The sequence below is a fragment of the Coloeus monedula genome, assembly GCF_965178545.1.
Source record: "Coloeus monedula genome assembly, chromosome: 21".
In the NCBI taxonomy this organism is placed as follows: Eukaryota; Metazoa; Chordata; class Aves; order Passeriformes; family Corvidae; genus Coloeus; species Coloeus monedula.
In genome coordinates this window covers 7,851,152-7,868,724 of record NC_138801.1, presented here as the reverse complement: position 1 = coordinate 7,868,724, position 17,573 = coordinate 7,851,152, and the positions used below count along the sequence as shown (strand labels likewise).

At 53.3% G+C, this 17,573-nt stretch overlaps 1 protein-coding gene across 1 annotated transcript in view; it reads right to left on the bottom strand.

The window, feature by feature from the left end:
- The window catches only part of ASTN2 (astrotactin 2), a gene marked incomplete at both ends in the record, with an annotated part of 317,285 nt that overhangs the window by 126,466 nt on the left and 173,246 nt on the right, over positions 1-17,573 (bottom strand). The window contains 2 exons of the mRNA XM_082295214.1: positions 9,045-9,233; positions 11,238-11,404. Coding sequence (XP_082151340.1) covers positions 9,045-9,233; positions 11,238-11,404 — 356 coding nt within the window. The remainder of the gene's footprint in view (positions 1-9,044; positions 9,234-11,237; positions 11,405-17,573) is intronic.

Genomic DNA, 17,573 nt, shown 5'->3' with positions numbered 1-17,573 from the left:
TTGTTATGGAAGGCAGCAGCCCACAGGAGACTCCTCCTGCAGCCCAGGCAGGGGGAGAGCACGACAGCAAAGAGCACAGGGAGGAGGGTGAGGGATGCTCAGCCTGTCCCCACCACCTGCTCCAGCTTTCCTCTGCACAGAGCCACCAGCATCCCAACCGGGTCCTGCTGCCCAGGAACGAGGTGCAGTGGAAGATTATGGGGAACTGGATTATGCCACAGGAGACAGGAGGGCACCCAGCATAGCTTGTCCAGCACTTTTGGGACGCTGGGTACAACTGATGGGGCCCAAGCCCAAACCCAGCACTTGCTTTCAGGTTTATGCAGGCACAAGCTACACTGCAACAGGCAGAACAGCAAATCCTCCACCTCTGGAGAGAATGCTTGGGATGGGAAAGAGGAAGACAAGATTTTCTGTTGCACTGAGGACTGCATCCAAGCCCTGCTGCTACCTCGGAAGCAGGTATGGCTCGACAGCTGGCGTAGCTGTGGAGTGCTCAGATATCCCCACGCTGGTGACTGTTCCTGACTGCATTGCCTGGAGCAAGGGTTCGCACTGCTAAGTCAATGTCAAGCTGATTTAGTCCTTGGATGGGGAATCTCCATCAACCAGTGCTTGCACTAGCAAGGAAGAGCAGTGACGGGCTGCTAAATGTCAGCTTTGTCCCTGGAGGTGACACTGAAGCGGCCCCATGGTGTGAGCAGCACAAACCCACAGCCCAGCTAATGGGGACCAGCACAGTGTCCATTCAACGATGCAAAAATGCTGCTTTCAAGTCCTGAAGTTGTGTGATCACAATTTACTGCCTCAAACCCTCCTGTCTCACTCTCCTTTTGCTTTCCAGCTGAACATAACCCTTATTTTCATGTGTCCCGAGGGGGTGCAGAGCTCCCATGGCCCAGGAGCAGCTGCAGCCCTTGTGAGATGAGGAAGGAAGAAGCAGCAATTCCTCTCTGCAAGGCTATAAAGCCAATAAGGACCCCCTGGGATGAAAGGTACTCCATAAATCTGAGCTGTTATTATAAAACCAATCTTCACCGCATCTCTTAATAACAAAAATTAACTGTGCAGTAACACCAGCTATAATTAATATCATAAAAGTCAGAGATGGGAAAGGCCAGCAGATCAGCAAGGCCATCCCATGGATTGCTCCCCATAGCACAGGGAAAGGGGAAAACTCCTGGGTGCCACAGGAGCTTGGGAGAGTGAAGACAGTGCCAGGCACCATGAAGGGAGCAGTGACAAGGAGGGGGTGGCACATGGATCACCACATCTCTGCCAAACCCAGGAGGGGAGCAGAGCCCAGCTCTTGGTTCTGCAATTACCCAGTGCCAACCTCTCATCCCTCTTCTCCTGTCCATAGAATCATGGAATTATTTAGGTTGGAGAAGACCTTTAAGATGACTGAGTCAAACCATTGACCCAGCACTGCCAAGGCCACCACTAAACCATGTCCCCAGGTGCGGCACCCACACACTTTTTGAATCCCTCCAAGGATGGTATAACTTTGCCACTGACCTGAGCAGTCCATGCCAGGGTTTGACACCACTTTTGGTGAACAAATTTTTCAAATATCCAGTATAAACATCACCTTGGACAACCTGAGACTGTTTCATCTTATCCTACTGCTTGTCACTCAGGAGAAGAGACCAACCTCTCAATGTCTCCCCCTGAACCTTCTTTTCTCCAGGCTAAACACCCTCAGCTGCCTCAGCTGCTCCTCATGGACTTGTGCTCCACAACCTTCCCCAGTTCCATTCCCTTCTCCAGACACACTCCAGCCCCTCAATATCCCTCTTGTTGTGAGGGGCCCAGAACTGACCCCAGGATTTGAGGTGCCCCTCGCCAGTACAGAGAGACAATCACTGCCCTGGTCTGCTGACCACACTATTGCTGGTACAAGACAAGGTGCCACTGGTCTTCTGGGTCACCTGGGCACGCTGCTGGCCTCTCTCCCAAACCCTTATGCGTGTCACCATCAACTTTTCACAAGGGGCACTCAGAAGACCTCGGGGAACCCTCTGACAGCTGTATGGGGACATGGGTCAGGGGATATGCGTGTTCCCTGAGGGCCACAGGCTGACCATGCCAGGGCAGGCTCTTTGCAGGAAGAGCCCATGTCCCAGCCCACCATTCCCCCAGACCCTGCGCCTCCCGTCCCACAAGAAGCTTCCAGAGCCAGGAGACACAACCCTCCCGTAGACACAGACACCTCTGCAGCATTCCCAGACTGGGATCCCCCTGCCTGCTCCCACCTGTGCAGGGACCAGCACTGCTCCTCACTGCCTCCATACCCAGCTAACACACAGGCCAAGCCCCAGTGCCCTCTGCCTTCTTCCACATCCCTCTCCAACCTTCCTCCTGTTCTCCATGCTGCCCCTGCACGGTCCTGGCACGGCTCCCTGCTGTCCCCGTGGGCCTGGCAGTGTGGCAGTGGGCAGGGCAGGAGGGACAGCTCCCAGCCTGGGCACGGCCCTGTGCTGCCCAGTTAGTGCTGTGCGTGGCAGCTCCGTGTGCGCTGCGGGATCAGCTGTGGGAATGCAAATCTGCACCTCCCCCGCCGCAGCAGCCGCTAACAAGATAATGAATATTTTCATCAGCTGCAGAGAATACAAACATCTGCGCAGGCACCGGCACTGCCGGGGCTGGGGGAGCGGGGAGCAGGGGTGCGGGGGGAGGAACAGCTCCCCGGCATCCCTCACTGCGAGGGCAGCGGCTCTGCTGCCAGGGAAAGGAAAGTTCTGGTCCCTGAGCCAGCAGAAGGCCATGGCTGACATTCCACCTGCTCCAGTGGGTGCTGGCACCGTCTGACAGCAGTGCCAGTGGCTCTGGACTGTGCTGGTGTCTGCAAGAGCCTTCCACCCCCTGCCACGGTCAAGGACACCTTCTACTGTCCCAGGTTGCTCCAAGCCCCGTCCAACCTGGCCTTGGACACTGCCAGGGATGGGGCAGCCACAGCTGCTCTGGGTACCCTGTGCCAGGGCCTGCCCACCCTCTGACTGAGGAACTTCCTGCTAATGTAAATCTCATGATCATGGATGTACAATTGGTTTTGGGCTCTGGCTGCAGTGGCAGCTTCCACCATGGCCATCCCTCTTCCTCCTCATCCTTCTCCCTAGGGCTGAGGCACATTCTGGGAGCAGTGGGGTTCTCACAGACAATGACCAAACAGCAGAGACTGACTCTGTATGAGGTTATCCCACCACCTGCACAGACAGGAATGAAATGGAGCAGCTCAGAGGTGCATCCGGAGCTCGGATGGGGCAGCAGGAGCAGGAGGTGGCTTCGATGGCCATGTCCATGTTCACCAAGGATGTGATGCCTCATTCCCTAAATCCTACCTGCAGCTGGTGCAGAACCACTCTGAGAACCTCTAGTATTTGAACAACCTCTGTTACAGAGCATCTCTTCCACCCTGGACCCCTGCATTGTTGGATACTACACCTGCTCTTGTTTTTCTAGAATAAAACATGCTTCCAACCTGCTGCAGAAGCATGTGGCTGCAGACTGGGCAACACCAGCTCAAAGCCACACAATCTGTCATCCTTTTTGGTGGGATGAGAACTTTGAAACGGAATGGGATGTAGCAGAGACCTAACTGATGGAATGCTGCGCTAATTGCATTAGTCATTTATACACCAGATTGGAAAAAACCTCACTGCTGAACCTGGCCAGTGAAGATGTGCTCAAAATACACAGTGTGTGCCTGTGTGCAGCCTGCTGCGGGCTCTGAAATATCCCACACATCCCACAGCAGATCCCACCTCCACAGAGCTGCTAAACTCCTAACAACCCCTTAGCTGCTACTCAGGACCACAGCATGAGGCATTAGCCCGGCCTGGAAAGACATCATTGCTTCCAACTAGCGTGTCTGAGGCTTCAAAGTTGTGAACAGGTAATAGAACTGCAGCAACAAACAATAAAAAGATGAATGAAATGGAAGGCAGCCACTGGAAAAGAGATCCATCCATTATCCCGGCCTGAAGGGTAATAGGTAAACAAGGCACTGGTGCACTGGCTGGCACCGAGCTCGCCAGCACGGGAATAATAAACAGCACAATTATAACTCCTGTGCTTGGAGGTTTCAAAGAGAGGGAGAAAAATAGGTGGAAAAACAACGGCATTAATTTAACCACCTACAGACAGTACATTTGTGTTGCTGTGGGGGAAGCAGGATGTCCCTGCCAGGGCTGCCTGTGAGCCCCAAGCCAGGGACACAAGCAAAGGCCCTCCAGCTTCACACCCAGATGTGATGCTGCACGCAGCTGAGCCCCCAGCCCAGTCCCTGGCAGCACCCACGTGGACAATGGATGGGTGGAGATGTTTTCCAAAGCAGCCCTGGAAGGGATGGCACTGAGCTGCCAGCTCACCCCACTGCCACCACGCTGGTTTATTAAGGGCTGAGAAACATCGAGGGGAAGAAGAGACAGATTTAAACTTAACTTGCCAAACTCCCCATCACTGTGATGACAATTCCCCCCATCAGCTCAGGGACCTGACAGCACAAATGGAGCTGTGTGGAGGCAGAGCCTACTGAAAGCAGCTGGGGCAGTGCCCATCCCTCCCTGAAGCACCCCCAGCACCTCGGGCTGTGCTCAGCACCACCTCCAACCTGCCCCTTTCCTTCCCCAAGGCTGGAAAGAAGCAGCAGCCCTGTTTCATAAGTGGGAATGGGGAGAAGAGCATCCTCCAAGCAGTGAGTTGCAGAGGGAAGGGTGATTCCAATTTGCAGGAAGGTGCTCGGCACAGCACAGCAGCCCTGGATCCTCCAAAGCCATCCTCCCTGGGTGTGGAGAAGGGAAACCACTTGGTGCTTAGCAGGGAGGGAGCATCAACATGAATGCTCTCCCTGCCTCCAGCCACAAAACCATTCTGGCTCCTCATGTGCCCTTAACACCTCGGAACTCTCTGGACTCACTGCTTCTCTGCCGGGAGGAATCAAACTGGGGCTGCGTGGCTGTTCCTGTGTCCTGGGGCTTTGCCAAGCTGGAGCAAGAGCCAGGATGAGAGGCAGAGCTGGAGGTAGGGATGGGAAGGGACTCTGGTAAGGGCAGACAGCTTCTCCCAGGGAATGCTCTGCCATGCATTGCCCTGACATCCCGTTTGCCATGCAGCAATAATCCAGCAAGTAGAGCTGGCTCCACGGGCAGTATTTTGGGATTTCTCCATATTAATGGCATAAAAGCAACAGTCTGAAACTGCAAACAGCTTTTAAACAAAAATATCTATTCCCTTATGGCAAAGAGACGGCACAAAACCAGATAAAGAACGAACAAACAATCCATTTGGAAAATAATTCCTCAGTGATTTGGGAACAGCAGAGAGTTCAGGCTCTGCCCCACCACGAGGCAACGGGGGGAAAAATCACTCTAATCTAGTCTTTAGTGAGCTGCATCCATTGCTGAGCCTCCTAGCTAGACCAGGAGGTGTGACTGGAATACATCAGCTCCAATCCCATCTACTTACTAACCCCACAGAGCATTTTGTCAACGGGAAGAACCTTTTCTAAAGAAAGGAGAGGGGTGCCCAGAAGAAGACAGCTCTGAATGTGCTTTTGGCTCAGCAGTGGAAGGACCAAGGGAGGCTTCTGGTGAGTGATGGAAGATCCCTCTTCAGTCCCCTCCCAAAGTGCCCACGAGGGACTTGCAATAAGGCAGCAGCAGCAGCAATGCCATGGCACGCTCCTCTGAGCAGGAACCTTGATGCTGCCACGTCCAACAGAGCAGTCGAGCACCCCAACCTCCACAGAAATAATCAGTGGTTATTAAGCCACCTCAGCACAGAAGAAGCTGCCCACAGAGCTCCAAACTCCTGATGGCTGGAGCAGAGCTGCAGGGATGCTGTGGTGCTCACATCCTGCTGGGCTGTGGCTTCACTGTCACTGATGGATGGGGCACGTGGCACGAGGGCCACGTGAGCAGGGAGAGGCTCCAGGCAACAGAACAAGGTGTTCCATCAGTGCTGGGGAGTATGTGGAGCACGTATGGAGCACACAGCAGGAACCAGTCTGGCTGCTGCCCAGCCCTGCTGGGGTACACTGGTCTGAGCAGCCAATATCTGCTTCATCCCCTGGGTGTTACCATCTCTTCAGCCACACGACTGAAGTCCTTGGATAAAAGCCTGGGCCCATTGGATAAAATGACAGCTACTAAAGGGGAAAACCAAAATCTGAAGCAGCACTGACCAGAACCATGCGCTGGTCTGAGGTCTGGGACCTCCCAGGCTGTGCAGCTGTGCTGCATCTTCACATCCATCTGTGCTCTGCATCCTGAAGGTACCCCCTGCACATCCCCAGCCTTTCCAGCTGGTCAGATACAGTAAAGCCATCACTGCTACACCGGGTACATCCCAGTGATGTGCTGAGCACGGCCAGGAGGGTGCCAAGAGGATGGACCAGGCTCCACTCAGTGGTGCCCAGCAATGGGACAAGAGGCAATGGGCAGAAACTGATGTCCAGCAAGTTCCATCTGAGCGTGAGGAAGAACTTCTCCACTGTCAAGTGACCAAGCACTGGAACAGATTGCCCAGAGCGGGTGTGGAGTCTCCCTCACTGGATTATTCAAGAACTGACTGGATGCAATCCTGTGCCATGTGCTCCAATTGGACCAGATGACTCAGAGTGGTTCCTTCCAACCTGGCCCATTCTGCATCCACCAGAAGGGTAGAAACTCAAATTAATCAGTGCTGCAGCCCCTTAGGTGGCAAAGGGACCTTCCTGACCCCCAGGAGATGGAAATTCTGCAGTAACTGAGAAGTGCTGCCCAGGCCAGGGTGTGCGAGGCAGCTTTTCCCAGCACAAAGGTTCCCTCCCAGCCCCACGCTGACATGCCTGGCAGATTGAGAATATCCTATTTATTAAAGACACTGAAGATGCGGCGACATGGGAAGCAGACGCCATTCAAAAGATTGTCACATCTGCATAGCTAAAGGATCCCAGCAGTTATAAATCCCTCTAAAATACTCAGCCCCTTGTTCTGATAGCAGGTTCTTGCTCCTGCTTCACAGAAACAGGCTTTTAATCCCTAGTATTAGGCAGCTTCCTGCTATGTTTCAAATGCACCAAATTAAGGGCTTCTCTAACAGCTGGTGTCTTAATGCTCAGAGAGGTTCTTGAATATCTATGAAAATCAGAGGAAAATTACATCTTTTAGTTAATAATTTCTTCTCCATTAACCTCCTTCTCTTCCCTTGTTAAGAGATGATGTAACGGTGCTTCCACACCGTAACCCGCTGACATCCCTGGTAGCCTGGCCACGCAGGGAGCTGAGCCCTTCTCATCACTGCCTGGTGCTTTTGGAGCCAACAGCCTACACTCAGATGGGAAAAGGGCAGCTGTGCTGACCTTCCAGGCTGCTGGAGGCATTTTTGGAGCAAGATGTGCTGCCTCCCTCCAGGCTCCGAGCTCTGCGGAGCCACTTCATCGCACGCTACAGCCTGCACCATGTGGGCAGTTTTGCAGGTTGCTCTTGTTTCAGACCTTTCTCCTGCCCCTCACAGCTGTTACACCTGGGACTAAAGAGACTGAAATGCCTGTTTGTGACAGCAGGGTGTGCGAAGAACTTGGCTGTCACTGCACGGCCCCTCACTGGGAAAAGCTTCCCCGCACTGCGCACCCCAGCCAGCACGGCAGGAGCAGTGCCAGCCCTGGGAAGGAGGACTAACAGCCCTTTTTTTAAGCACAAAACCTGTCAGGCAGAGACCCAAGGAGTGCTTTTTGGCCCCTGGAAGATGCCATCCCCACACCTCAGGTGTTTTATTCCAAGAGCAACCCCAGCAGGACCTGCTCCTGGTCCAGCTCTGGACTGCCCAAGCCTGCCATCCTGAGCATGCCCTCAGAGGGGAAGACCTGAAGAAGCCACGTGTCCCAGGATAAACCAGCCCCACTGTTTTCCAGATGTGCTTTCCAGATGGAATTTAGCCAGGGGATACATTTGCTACCTGGAAGCAACAAAGCATCCCTTAGACCCACCAGCTCATGGAAAACTTCATCTCTGCAGCCCTCGCTCTGCTCCAATGGACCCACTGACAACTCTAACATGAGGGAGAGAAGGCAAAGAGGAGTCTACTGGGAAAATTGCCTTTCTGTCCTGCCAGTTCTCCAGCAGCCTCCAGCAGAAGCTGCAGCTCTGCTGGCTCCAAGCACTCTGCTGGCTGCGGCTTTGCCAGCACCCCTGTGCTGACGGAGCCTGTAAAGCCTCTGTCACCAAGAGAGCAGAAGGCCAGAGCTCAGCTTGAGTCCACAGCCAGGGAAGCTTTGCACTCAGCTGGGCAAAAACACCTGGAAAAACTCTGTGGGCAGAAGGGATGAGGACCCACAGCTCCAGCTAAAATCAGAGGCAGCAATGAGGTCTTGGTGCCTGAACAGGAGAGAAACAGGTGCTGGGCAGGGAAGAGCTGTGCCTGGATGGGATGTGGGCTGGATCCTCTCCTGACTGCTTAGTGCTGCTGCTTCAAAACTCACACACCCACCCTGGCTTACACCTGATCAAAACACAGCTGCATTCAGAAGACCTGAAGAAAACTAACTAAATAACTCATTTGCCAGCCCTGAATTCAGCAAGCGCTCCTCTGTGAGCTCTGCAAGGTGAAGGCACTTACCTTCAGCTCATTTACATTATTTATCATGCTATACCCACAGCTCCTCCCAGTGCTGTAATGGGGGCACTGAGTAGAAACAGCTGGCATAGGCTGAAAACTAAAGGAAATGGTCTTTCACACTGCACACAATCAAACGACTCATTGTTGCAGGTTATCACGGAGATGAAACACATCAGCGTCCAGAAAGAGATGAGGCAACGCTCCTGAGAAAGGCCCACGGAGCACAGCCAGATGTGTCTCATCTGACAAGGCACACACTGGCCCAGGAGGGTCCTGTGCTGCTGCCCGAGGGAAGGATGAGCAGGTAGGAGAGCCGTGGGTGCTTGTTGCCCTCTTGCTCCCTTCCCATCATGAGCAAATCAGAGATGCTGGCTCTGTACCACCGGACCTCGGTGCCATCTCACCTCCCTGATATTCCCAAAACAAGGAGCAGAACCAGGACATACCTGAAAGTCATCTGGAACACCTGCCCTTGGTTGACGTGCTGGCTCCTGTTGTTGTAGCCACGCAGCATCTCCCCAAAAAGGGTCTCATTGAACTTGGCATCCGACTTCAGGCACTTGGGGCCCTCGCAGATGTCAGACAGCATCAGGCACGACTTCCCATCCGGGGCCAGCTTGTACTCCTCCACACACCTGTGGGGCACCACAGGCCACGTGAGATGAGCCAGGCACAGAGCAGCCCACCCCACGAGCCTCTGCTGAGCCCAGCCAAGCACCACCAACACCTGCAGCAGTCGTTTGGACACGTGAAGGGTCACAGAGCCCAAAGCCTCTGCCCTGGCTGGGTTGGGTGACCAGTGAATGGGGGCTTGGCTCCCAACTCCCCTCCCTCCTGTAGCAGCACAGCCCATCTGCCTGCAGTGAGGTTGGGTGGGGCTTGGAGCACCCTGCTCTGGTGGAAGGGGTCCCTGCCCATGGCAGGGGGGTGGAACAAGAGGAGCTTTCGGGCCCCTGCCAACCTAAACCATTCCATGATTCCATGCTGTCCTGCCTGGAGCTGCCCCCATGCTGGAGAGCAGAGCTGAGCCCACTGTGTGTCTGCTGCTCAGGTACAAACATTCCCCAGGCCACAGCAAAGCAAAATCAAGCTCCTGCCTCTTCTTCCGCCCAGAAATACCCCCCTGAAAGGAAGCAGCTCCACCCTGGCTGCTCTTCTGCTCTTTGATCCCACTTCCAAGCCTACTCTGGGTAAGATTCACATGTTCATCTTCAACAGACAGGAAGGGAAACTGAGGAAGGCAGCTGGGATGTGATTTAACTACAGACACTGGAGACCTCGGTGGAATCTTCTGTAAACGTGCCATCCTGCCTCTCCTCCTCTTCCACCAGCCTTCTCCTCAGCTCCCACCTTACTGGGAAACCTCTGTTCCCTGCCTGCTCCTTCCTCCCCACAGCCCCAGTGCTCTGCTAACACCAACCCCATCTCCAGGCTTGCTTCCCTCTCCCCTTCCTCTACTGCATTTTACTGCAAGCAGAACTCCCACCTGTCTGTCACGCTTTTCCTTGCCTGTTCTCAAAGCACAGCTCAGCCTTGAAAAGGGATTATGAAAAAAGAAGGGGAAAAAAAAAAAACAAAAAGGGAAACAGTTTCTGTCCTTGGGGATGCAAGGCTGAAATGCAGATTCATGTGGGTGTGGGCAGAAAGCATGGAATGGCCCAAGACTTTCTAGACCCTCCCCACAAAGGTTGCTGTGCCCACATGAATTTCCCTGCAACCCCTGCTGCAGGCACGGAGCAGAAAACGTGCTCTGTTTTGGTGACTCAGGCACTCCGTGCTGCTAAACAATAATAAAAAAATAAGGTAGTGAGGGGAAAAAAACAACAAACCAGCAAAAAAGGGATAAATAAAGGAGAAGCTGACACAGGCTGAGCTCCCTGGGCTGCTCTTCCCAGGGACCACCAGCAGCCAGAGCTGCATGAGGTCTTTGCTGCACCTGCAGCATCGGGACTTGACAGATGCTCCTTGGAGTTACTGCTAGGAATTCACTCCCCTGCTTGCTTGTGGGCATTTGCTTTCCAAAAAGGGCTTTTTTTCTTGTTCTTCATCCTAATCTGTCACCCTGGGACATGGAGTAGGTCCCTGAGTGTGCCTGAGAGTGTGAACCAGCCGTGGGGCTGGGGTAGGCGATGGATGGCTGCAGCTGTGCAGCATAAAGCCAGATAATCACTGAGCTCCTTTTCGACCACACTGCAGCCAGGGAGATTTTCCTGAGAGAAAATGCTAAATTGTGTAGGATTATAAGATCCCGGCCAAAATTTAGGGATGAAACTCTATTTTTAAAGAGGCGCACAGGGGAGGAAAAGAAGTAAATTTTAAAAGTAGTATTTTTTAAACAAGTCCTACACCTTCCCCTCCAACACACAATGAGCAATTTTTGGGTCCCTTCACAGTGAGTCACAGATCAAACTGTACTGTCACACAGTGGGGGAGAGGAGGAAAGTGCATCTGCTCACACTGCACCTCACACTTCCCTCAGGCAAACCAGGTGCCCCTGTTCCCTGCTGGAAGTCAGCTCCATCAACAGCCTCCTTTTTCTTGGACACCCAGCTCCAGGCTGGGTGGCACAGGAGGTGGCAGGGGTGGAGAAGGGCAGGGGCTGTTTGTCTGCCTGTTGAGGAGCACTGGAGGGGACTCACCCACAGAACATGAAGATGGTGCTGGACGAGGGGTCGTGGGGCAGAGGGAGGGTCTGCTGCAGGCACAGCTGCTCACAGCCGCCGTTGAAGCCGTCGGAGCAGTCGATCCCTTTGGAGAAGTCGTAGCAACCGGTGCCGTCCTTCATGGGCCGCAGGTCCTCGGGGCACTGCAGCGACAGAGGACACATGGAAAGGTCACCTGTGCGTCCTCCCCTGCGCTGGAGCCGCTGCCCAGTGGGTGCCCTCCCAGGACACATCCCATCCCAGAGCCAGTGCTGCTGAACTCCTTTTCCATCTGCAGGAGATGAGTTTGCCCTGAGTGATGGATGGGGTCACCCTGCGCCACCTCGCACAGCCCTTGGGAAAGGGGCAAGGGCCATTGGCAAGGATGTGGGCTGCTGCCAAAGCTTCCCCCCTCATCCTCCCTCTGGAAGAGGGTGAAACCCTTGAGGCAGCTTTAAAACTACATGGCAATGAAGCCTCAAGCCAGTGTGGGGCAAAGCGTGACAACCCTCCGTGTTTGCCACCTGTTCCTCCAAAATGCAGAAAATTCCTCTGCAACCCAGAAATAAACACCTTAACACCTGGAACCAGCCCAGAGAACCATCTCAGTGCTTGGGAATGACCCAGAAATCCATCTCAATCCATGCCAGGCAGGCCAGCAAGCATGGCCTTGGCATCATGTCCAAAAGGATCTTGATGCCTGCTTGATGCAGCCCACACGAGGCAGGTCTGGGGGCAGCCCAGGCTCATCAGTTGTCCATGGCCGAGGGAAGCATGGCTCTAATTTCTAATTCCAGTTCCCCAGCTTGTTTTCCTTGCCCCAAAAGATAAAAGCCAGCAGGCAGCAAATGCCATCGATAAATTGTCACCCAGATTAAAGCACACTTCCACTTTGGTTATTTATCCCTTTTCACCAAACACACATGCACACAAACAACAACAAAAAGGCCAGGCCTTGAAAAAATAAATAAATCTTGTCTAGGAGCAGCTCACAATTAAAAATGCATTATGGATTTTTGAAGATGAGTTAGACTGGAGACGGCACAGGTAGTGATGAAGGCAGGTTATAAATGGCCTCTGTCGAGCAGAAGAAAGGTTATAAAACCAGTATGCTTTGTGCTTGAAAAAGAAAATCAATTTTCCATGTGAGCAAAATGCTGCACATACTAATAAAAGTCCAGGAGACCCTGGACCCCGGCTCACTGACACCGTCAGGGTCCTGATGGGAGATGGGCTGCCAAGCCTCACTCAATCTTGGCTACTTAAAAAGGAAACAGGGACAGCTTTAGGGAGGGCTTTAGGGAGTCCTGGCCCACACTGAGCCATCACAGAATCCTAGAATTTTTGGGTTGGAAGAGAGCTCTCAAGACCATCCAGTTCCAACCCTACTGCCATGGGTAGGGACACCTTCCACTATCCCAGGGTGTTCCAAGTCCCACCCAGCCTGGCCTTGGACACTGCCAGGGATCCAGGGGCAGCCACAGCTGCTCTGGGCACCCTGCGCCAGGGCCTGCCCACCCTCACAGGGAAGAATTTCTTCCAGATATATAATCTAAACCTCCCTTCCTTCAGTTTAAAACCATCACACTGCTGTAAGGTTTGTCCCCATCTTTCTCTCCACCTCCTAGAAACCCCATGACTCTTCCCTACAGCAGCATCAAAACTGCTTCTGCCCTGTCTGCAGCAGCTGGGATGTGCTGATCTCTGTGCCAGTTGTCCCTCAGATCCCTCACTGCCTCCCATGCCCTCAGCTCTGAAGCTTGCAAACCTCAGCACCATCCTTGGGGACACCTGTTAAGGTGAGAAAGGAAGGCACAAGGCTTTTCCATCCAAAGGATCTTGGCAGCAAAGGGCTCTGGAACAGGATGCTGTCCATCTTTGCAGAGCAGGCAGGGTCCCAGAGACACAGCTCTGGAATTAGCAGCAGGAAGCAGCAGAAGACACGGGAGCAGGAGGCTTTCCAGGTGCATGTACAGAATAATGAAGGAGGAGAGGACACTGAGAACAATCTGTGCTTTCACCGCCCCGGAGCTGCCTGGGAAACAGCAGCAGGATGAGAGTGGCTGTGAATCTGCAGATACAGCTCTTATCTCCTGTGGTCTCCTCCCTGTCTGCCAGCCCCACTGTAAGAGCAGAGCTGTGCAAATTGGCAGAGAGGATCTCCCTGGAGGACACGGGGAGGGCTGGCTGCAAACAGCATCTCTGCTTCGTGGCACCACATCTGCCTCTCTGCTGCTCTCCCCACATCCACAGTGATAGGGTAGCCCAGGGCTCTGCTCAGGTTGCCTCCAGAGATCCTGAGGGATCTTCCAGGGTGCTGAAGGCAACTGGATGGGACTGTAAGGCAGCAGGAGCTGCAGGACCGCAGCCAGAGGATCAGTCACAGCTCTTCTGCGCTGTCACTTGGAATTCTTGCCTTGGCACAGATCCATGAGCCGAGCTCAGCACCTTCCCCAGCCCACAGAGGAAGAAGACAGTCCTCTCTCCGTGACTGGGTTAGTGGGTCACCAAAGCCCTCCCTCCCTTCATCCTACTCTACTTGAGGCCACCCTTGGGATATTCCTCCAGTTTTGGCTCTTAACCACCACGAAACGTGTTTCCTTTCAGTTCATAATTATGCATCCTAATACTCATTAATTACAGCAGGCAAGTAGCTCAGCACAGCATTTGCAAAGGAAAGCACTCCTGTCTCTCCACATCCATCCCTGCTCGGAGCAGAGCCGCCTCTCCAGTCAGCTGCTGTGCTGCAGCACGGAGCTCTCCAGGGACAGAAAGCTTTGGGATCCAGCGTGAAAACACGGGCTGTGTCCCTGCTCAGGAGAGCCAGGGGAATCAGCAAACTTGGCAACTAGTACTGGCCAGGCAACACCAGCCTCTGCATGGAGGGTTTTGCAGGGATGAATAGGTGGATGAGGGAATTACTGAGCACAATAAATCACAGAATGGTTTGGGTTGGAGGAGACCTTAAAAAATCAGCTCAATTCCCCTGCTGTGGGCAGGGATCCTCCCACTGTCCCAGGTTGCTCCAAGCCCTGTCCAGCCTGGCCTTGGACACTTCCTGGGGAATCCACAGCTTCCCCGGGCTTATAAATCTTTGTAACACACTTCCCTGCCCCGGAGCAGAGGATTTCCCACCAGGACGTCCCACCAATAGATCAGGGGGAAAACTGAAAGTCCATTTGGGTACAACTAGGTTCTTGCCCACAGGAATCAGAAATGACCATGGAAAAAGCCAATTTGTGCTAATCCTGACTCCTGATGGGTCAGTTTGGGCTTCTGAATGGGCTTGGAAAGCCAGCCCTCACCCTGTGCTCACAGGGCTTTTATAAAGGAGCAGATCTGTTCTTGCTGACTTTGATTTGCCTGGCTCGGGCAGCAGAGAACCAATAATTATGGTGAGTTTTAATCAATGCCCCATCAATTTAGGTGCAGTTCAATTTGCAATCTGCCTTGGCAGTGACACAGGACGGGGGGCTCTGTTGGAAAATGATTACAAAATCAATAAGCAACTCGCTCAATAACTCTGTCTGGGCGAGCACCCTGGTGTCCCACCCTGGTGGGAGGAAAGCTGGTGAGACGTGGTGCCCCAGCAGGTCCTGGTCAAACACCTCTGCACACCCCTCATGCACACACAGCACGGATTTATTTAGCCATGGGAGCAAAGGGATCCCCACACTGTTCCCCAGCAATTCAAAAGACAAAGCTGTTTGTGGTTTACCACGTTAGACTCGCGTCGCGTGTGTTCCCTTCCAATTCCCAGCCCATCTTTTATCCATGGATCTGACCAGGAAATATAGCTCAGAGCTTGGGAAAAGGGTCTGGTGCTTAATCCATGCAATGGAGAGGAAAAGGAGATGGAGGGGGAGACTCCAGCTCACAGTGTGCTCAAAATCCAAGGAGAAGCTGTTACCATACAAATATAATTCCATGGTCTTGCAAATCCACTCCATCTATGCAGGAGTTAACTGATTTCTCCGTGCCAACAGACAACCCTGAAAATCGCCCTTGGCACTGGATAAGAAAACTTTCTTGCCTTGTCACACGTTAGCACTGATAACACAGGTCCTGAAGGCTAAACACGACCCTCAGCTCCCATGCTCCGACCCTGCTGCTGCCAAGGGGTCTGAGGAGAAGGAACCACCAGCAGCTCCACATGGTTTGGCTGACAGCACAGTTGGACACCAGCCCATCCCCTCCCATCCCAGAGCACCCAGGTCCTTATTCCTGTGCTTGCAGTCAGCAAATGAATTTTGAGTACACATGGGGAACGGATGTGCTGAATAGGAAGTGCTATTTTTATCTGTTGTTTTGCGAAACAGGCTTTTTTCCCTTTTAAATGACGTCTCCAAGGTGACACGGAGTGGCAGATTTGGCAGGGCCTGGTGCCACATGCACACTGCCACCCCTGGGGATACACCAGGTCCAGCCTCACTGATACACAGGGGCCGTGGTTTGGAACAAAATGGGACGCCTGTGCCCGCTGCTGTCACCCCAGCACAGCGTGTGGCACCGGGTGGCCTCCTGCCACCAGGGCTGGGCACAGCTCCTCTGCCCACCACCACCCCCATCCCCAGCAAATGCCACGGGGGGAGGATCATCTTCAGGGGCAAAGAACACAAGCACACAACAGAAGCTGTGCGAGATTGTGCCTTAGGAAAATAAATACCTGGACAAGTCCCTGCTCTTGTAAGGTAAAAAAGGGGCCTTTGCTCGCTTTCTCGTTTGCAAAGCTCATTAGCAGCGAGATGGGCGAGGGGTCACTGGAAGGCAAATCATTACTGACACGAATCCCCCAGACAGGAGCACACCCGCTCTCCTCCATCTGAGCTGCCTGCCAGAGCTGCTCAGCTCAGCTCTTCCATTATTAAGTTTAAAAAACCAGAATACTTAATAAAGTGTTTCTGTAGAGAGTAAACTGCTCTTTTTGTTATTCCACTCTGTTTTCTCAACAACAGCAGCCTTCTAGTCAGACACTTCTGTCAGGTGTTGGTGGTGATGCTCTGGGTACAGATGAGTCTGAATCCCCTCAGCTCTGAAAACCACAGAGGGAAGTTGCCACCAGTGCTCCCAGTGCTGCTCCAGGTACCGTTCCCATGTCTGGATGCCTCCAGAGGCGAGACCCAGGACCCCAAGCTGCATCCCCAGCACTGCTGGCCCAAGGCAGCACAATCAGCTGGTGGCTCAGTGCCACAGAGCATCGAGGATCATTTCCAAAGGCCCTAATGACCCCCCCTTTGTGCCGAGGCATCCTCGCTCCTCACCGAGGAACCTCCTCAGCGTGAGACAAAAACATTAATCCGAGGCACTGCCGAGGTACAAGCAAGCGCCAGCATTTTAATGAGCTCCTGTCTATGCACTGGCATGTATTTATTTGCTTGTTGGAGCTCAGAAATGATACAAATGCAGTAAACCCCTCTGTGTCCATATATATATATATATATTTGGACAATTCTAGCTTATTCTGCCTTCATTTTCTTGACCCAGAAGGCCCCTGGTGAGCAAAGCTCCTCAGCAGCAGCAGGACAGAGCCTGGCTGCACGCAGCCCAGTCTCTGTGAGATTTATCCCTCTTCTCCCAGTATTTTGCTAAAACAGGACCAAAATGCTGGTTGCTAAAGGGCTCCCCAGAGCCACCCCTGCTTCGCCTCCTCAGGGCAGGGATGTCCTCACCAACCCCAGCTGTGGCAGAGCCCTTCCTGACACCCCACTGTGGGGGAACACTCTTCCCAGAGGGGAACATTACAACTGCTTTCTGAAATAACACTCATTATCTTCCCACTCTTTCCCCCCTCCCTCCTTTTCCCCTGCTTCCTTTTCCCTTTAAAGATCATCAATCATTATTTTAGCCTTAGAAAATCAAACCCATCTGTCTTGCAGGCTCCTGAGAACATGCTGCTTGTGCTTCTCAGCCTGGTCCCTCTGGGATGGGGGATCCATGGAGGAGATGGAAGCTCCAGGAGATGAGGCAGCATCTCCTCACCTCTGGCCACCACTCCAGTGAACCCTCTCAGGCAAGCCACTCTGTGTACGTCTGCATCTCAACTCCAAGAGGGCAGGATTTGTTTCAAGCAGCTGGTGGGAAGCCTTGCACATAGAAAGAAGTGTTCAAAGCTCCTGGAGCAAGGAAATCTGCTTCCCTTCCAGAAGTCCCCAACAGCCTGTTTTGGGGTGTGCTGGCATCTCCTGCCTGTCGGGGCATTTTCAGTCACAGCAGAAGCTGGCACCTCCAAAAACCTTCAGGAAAACAGAAAATCAACCCCTGCCCCACCTGACTCACCCTCCGGGTGAGTCACCCTCCAGCCACATCACTACACACCAAATCCTATATCCCACT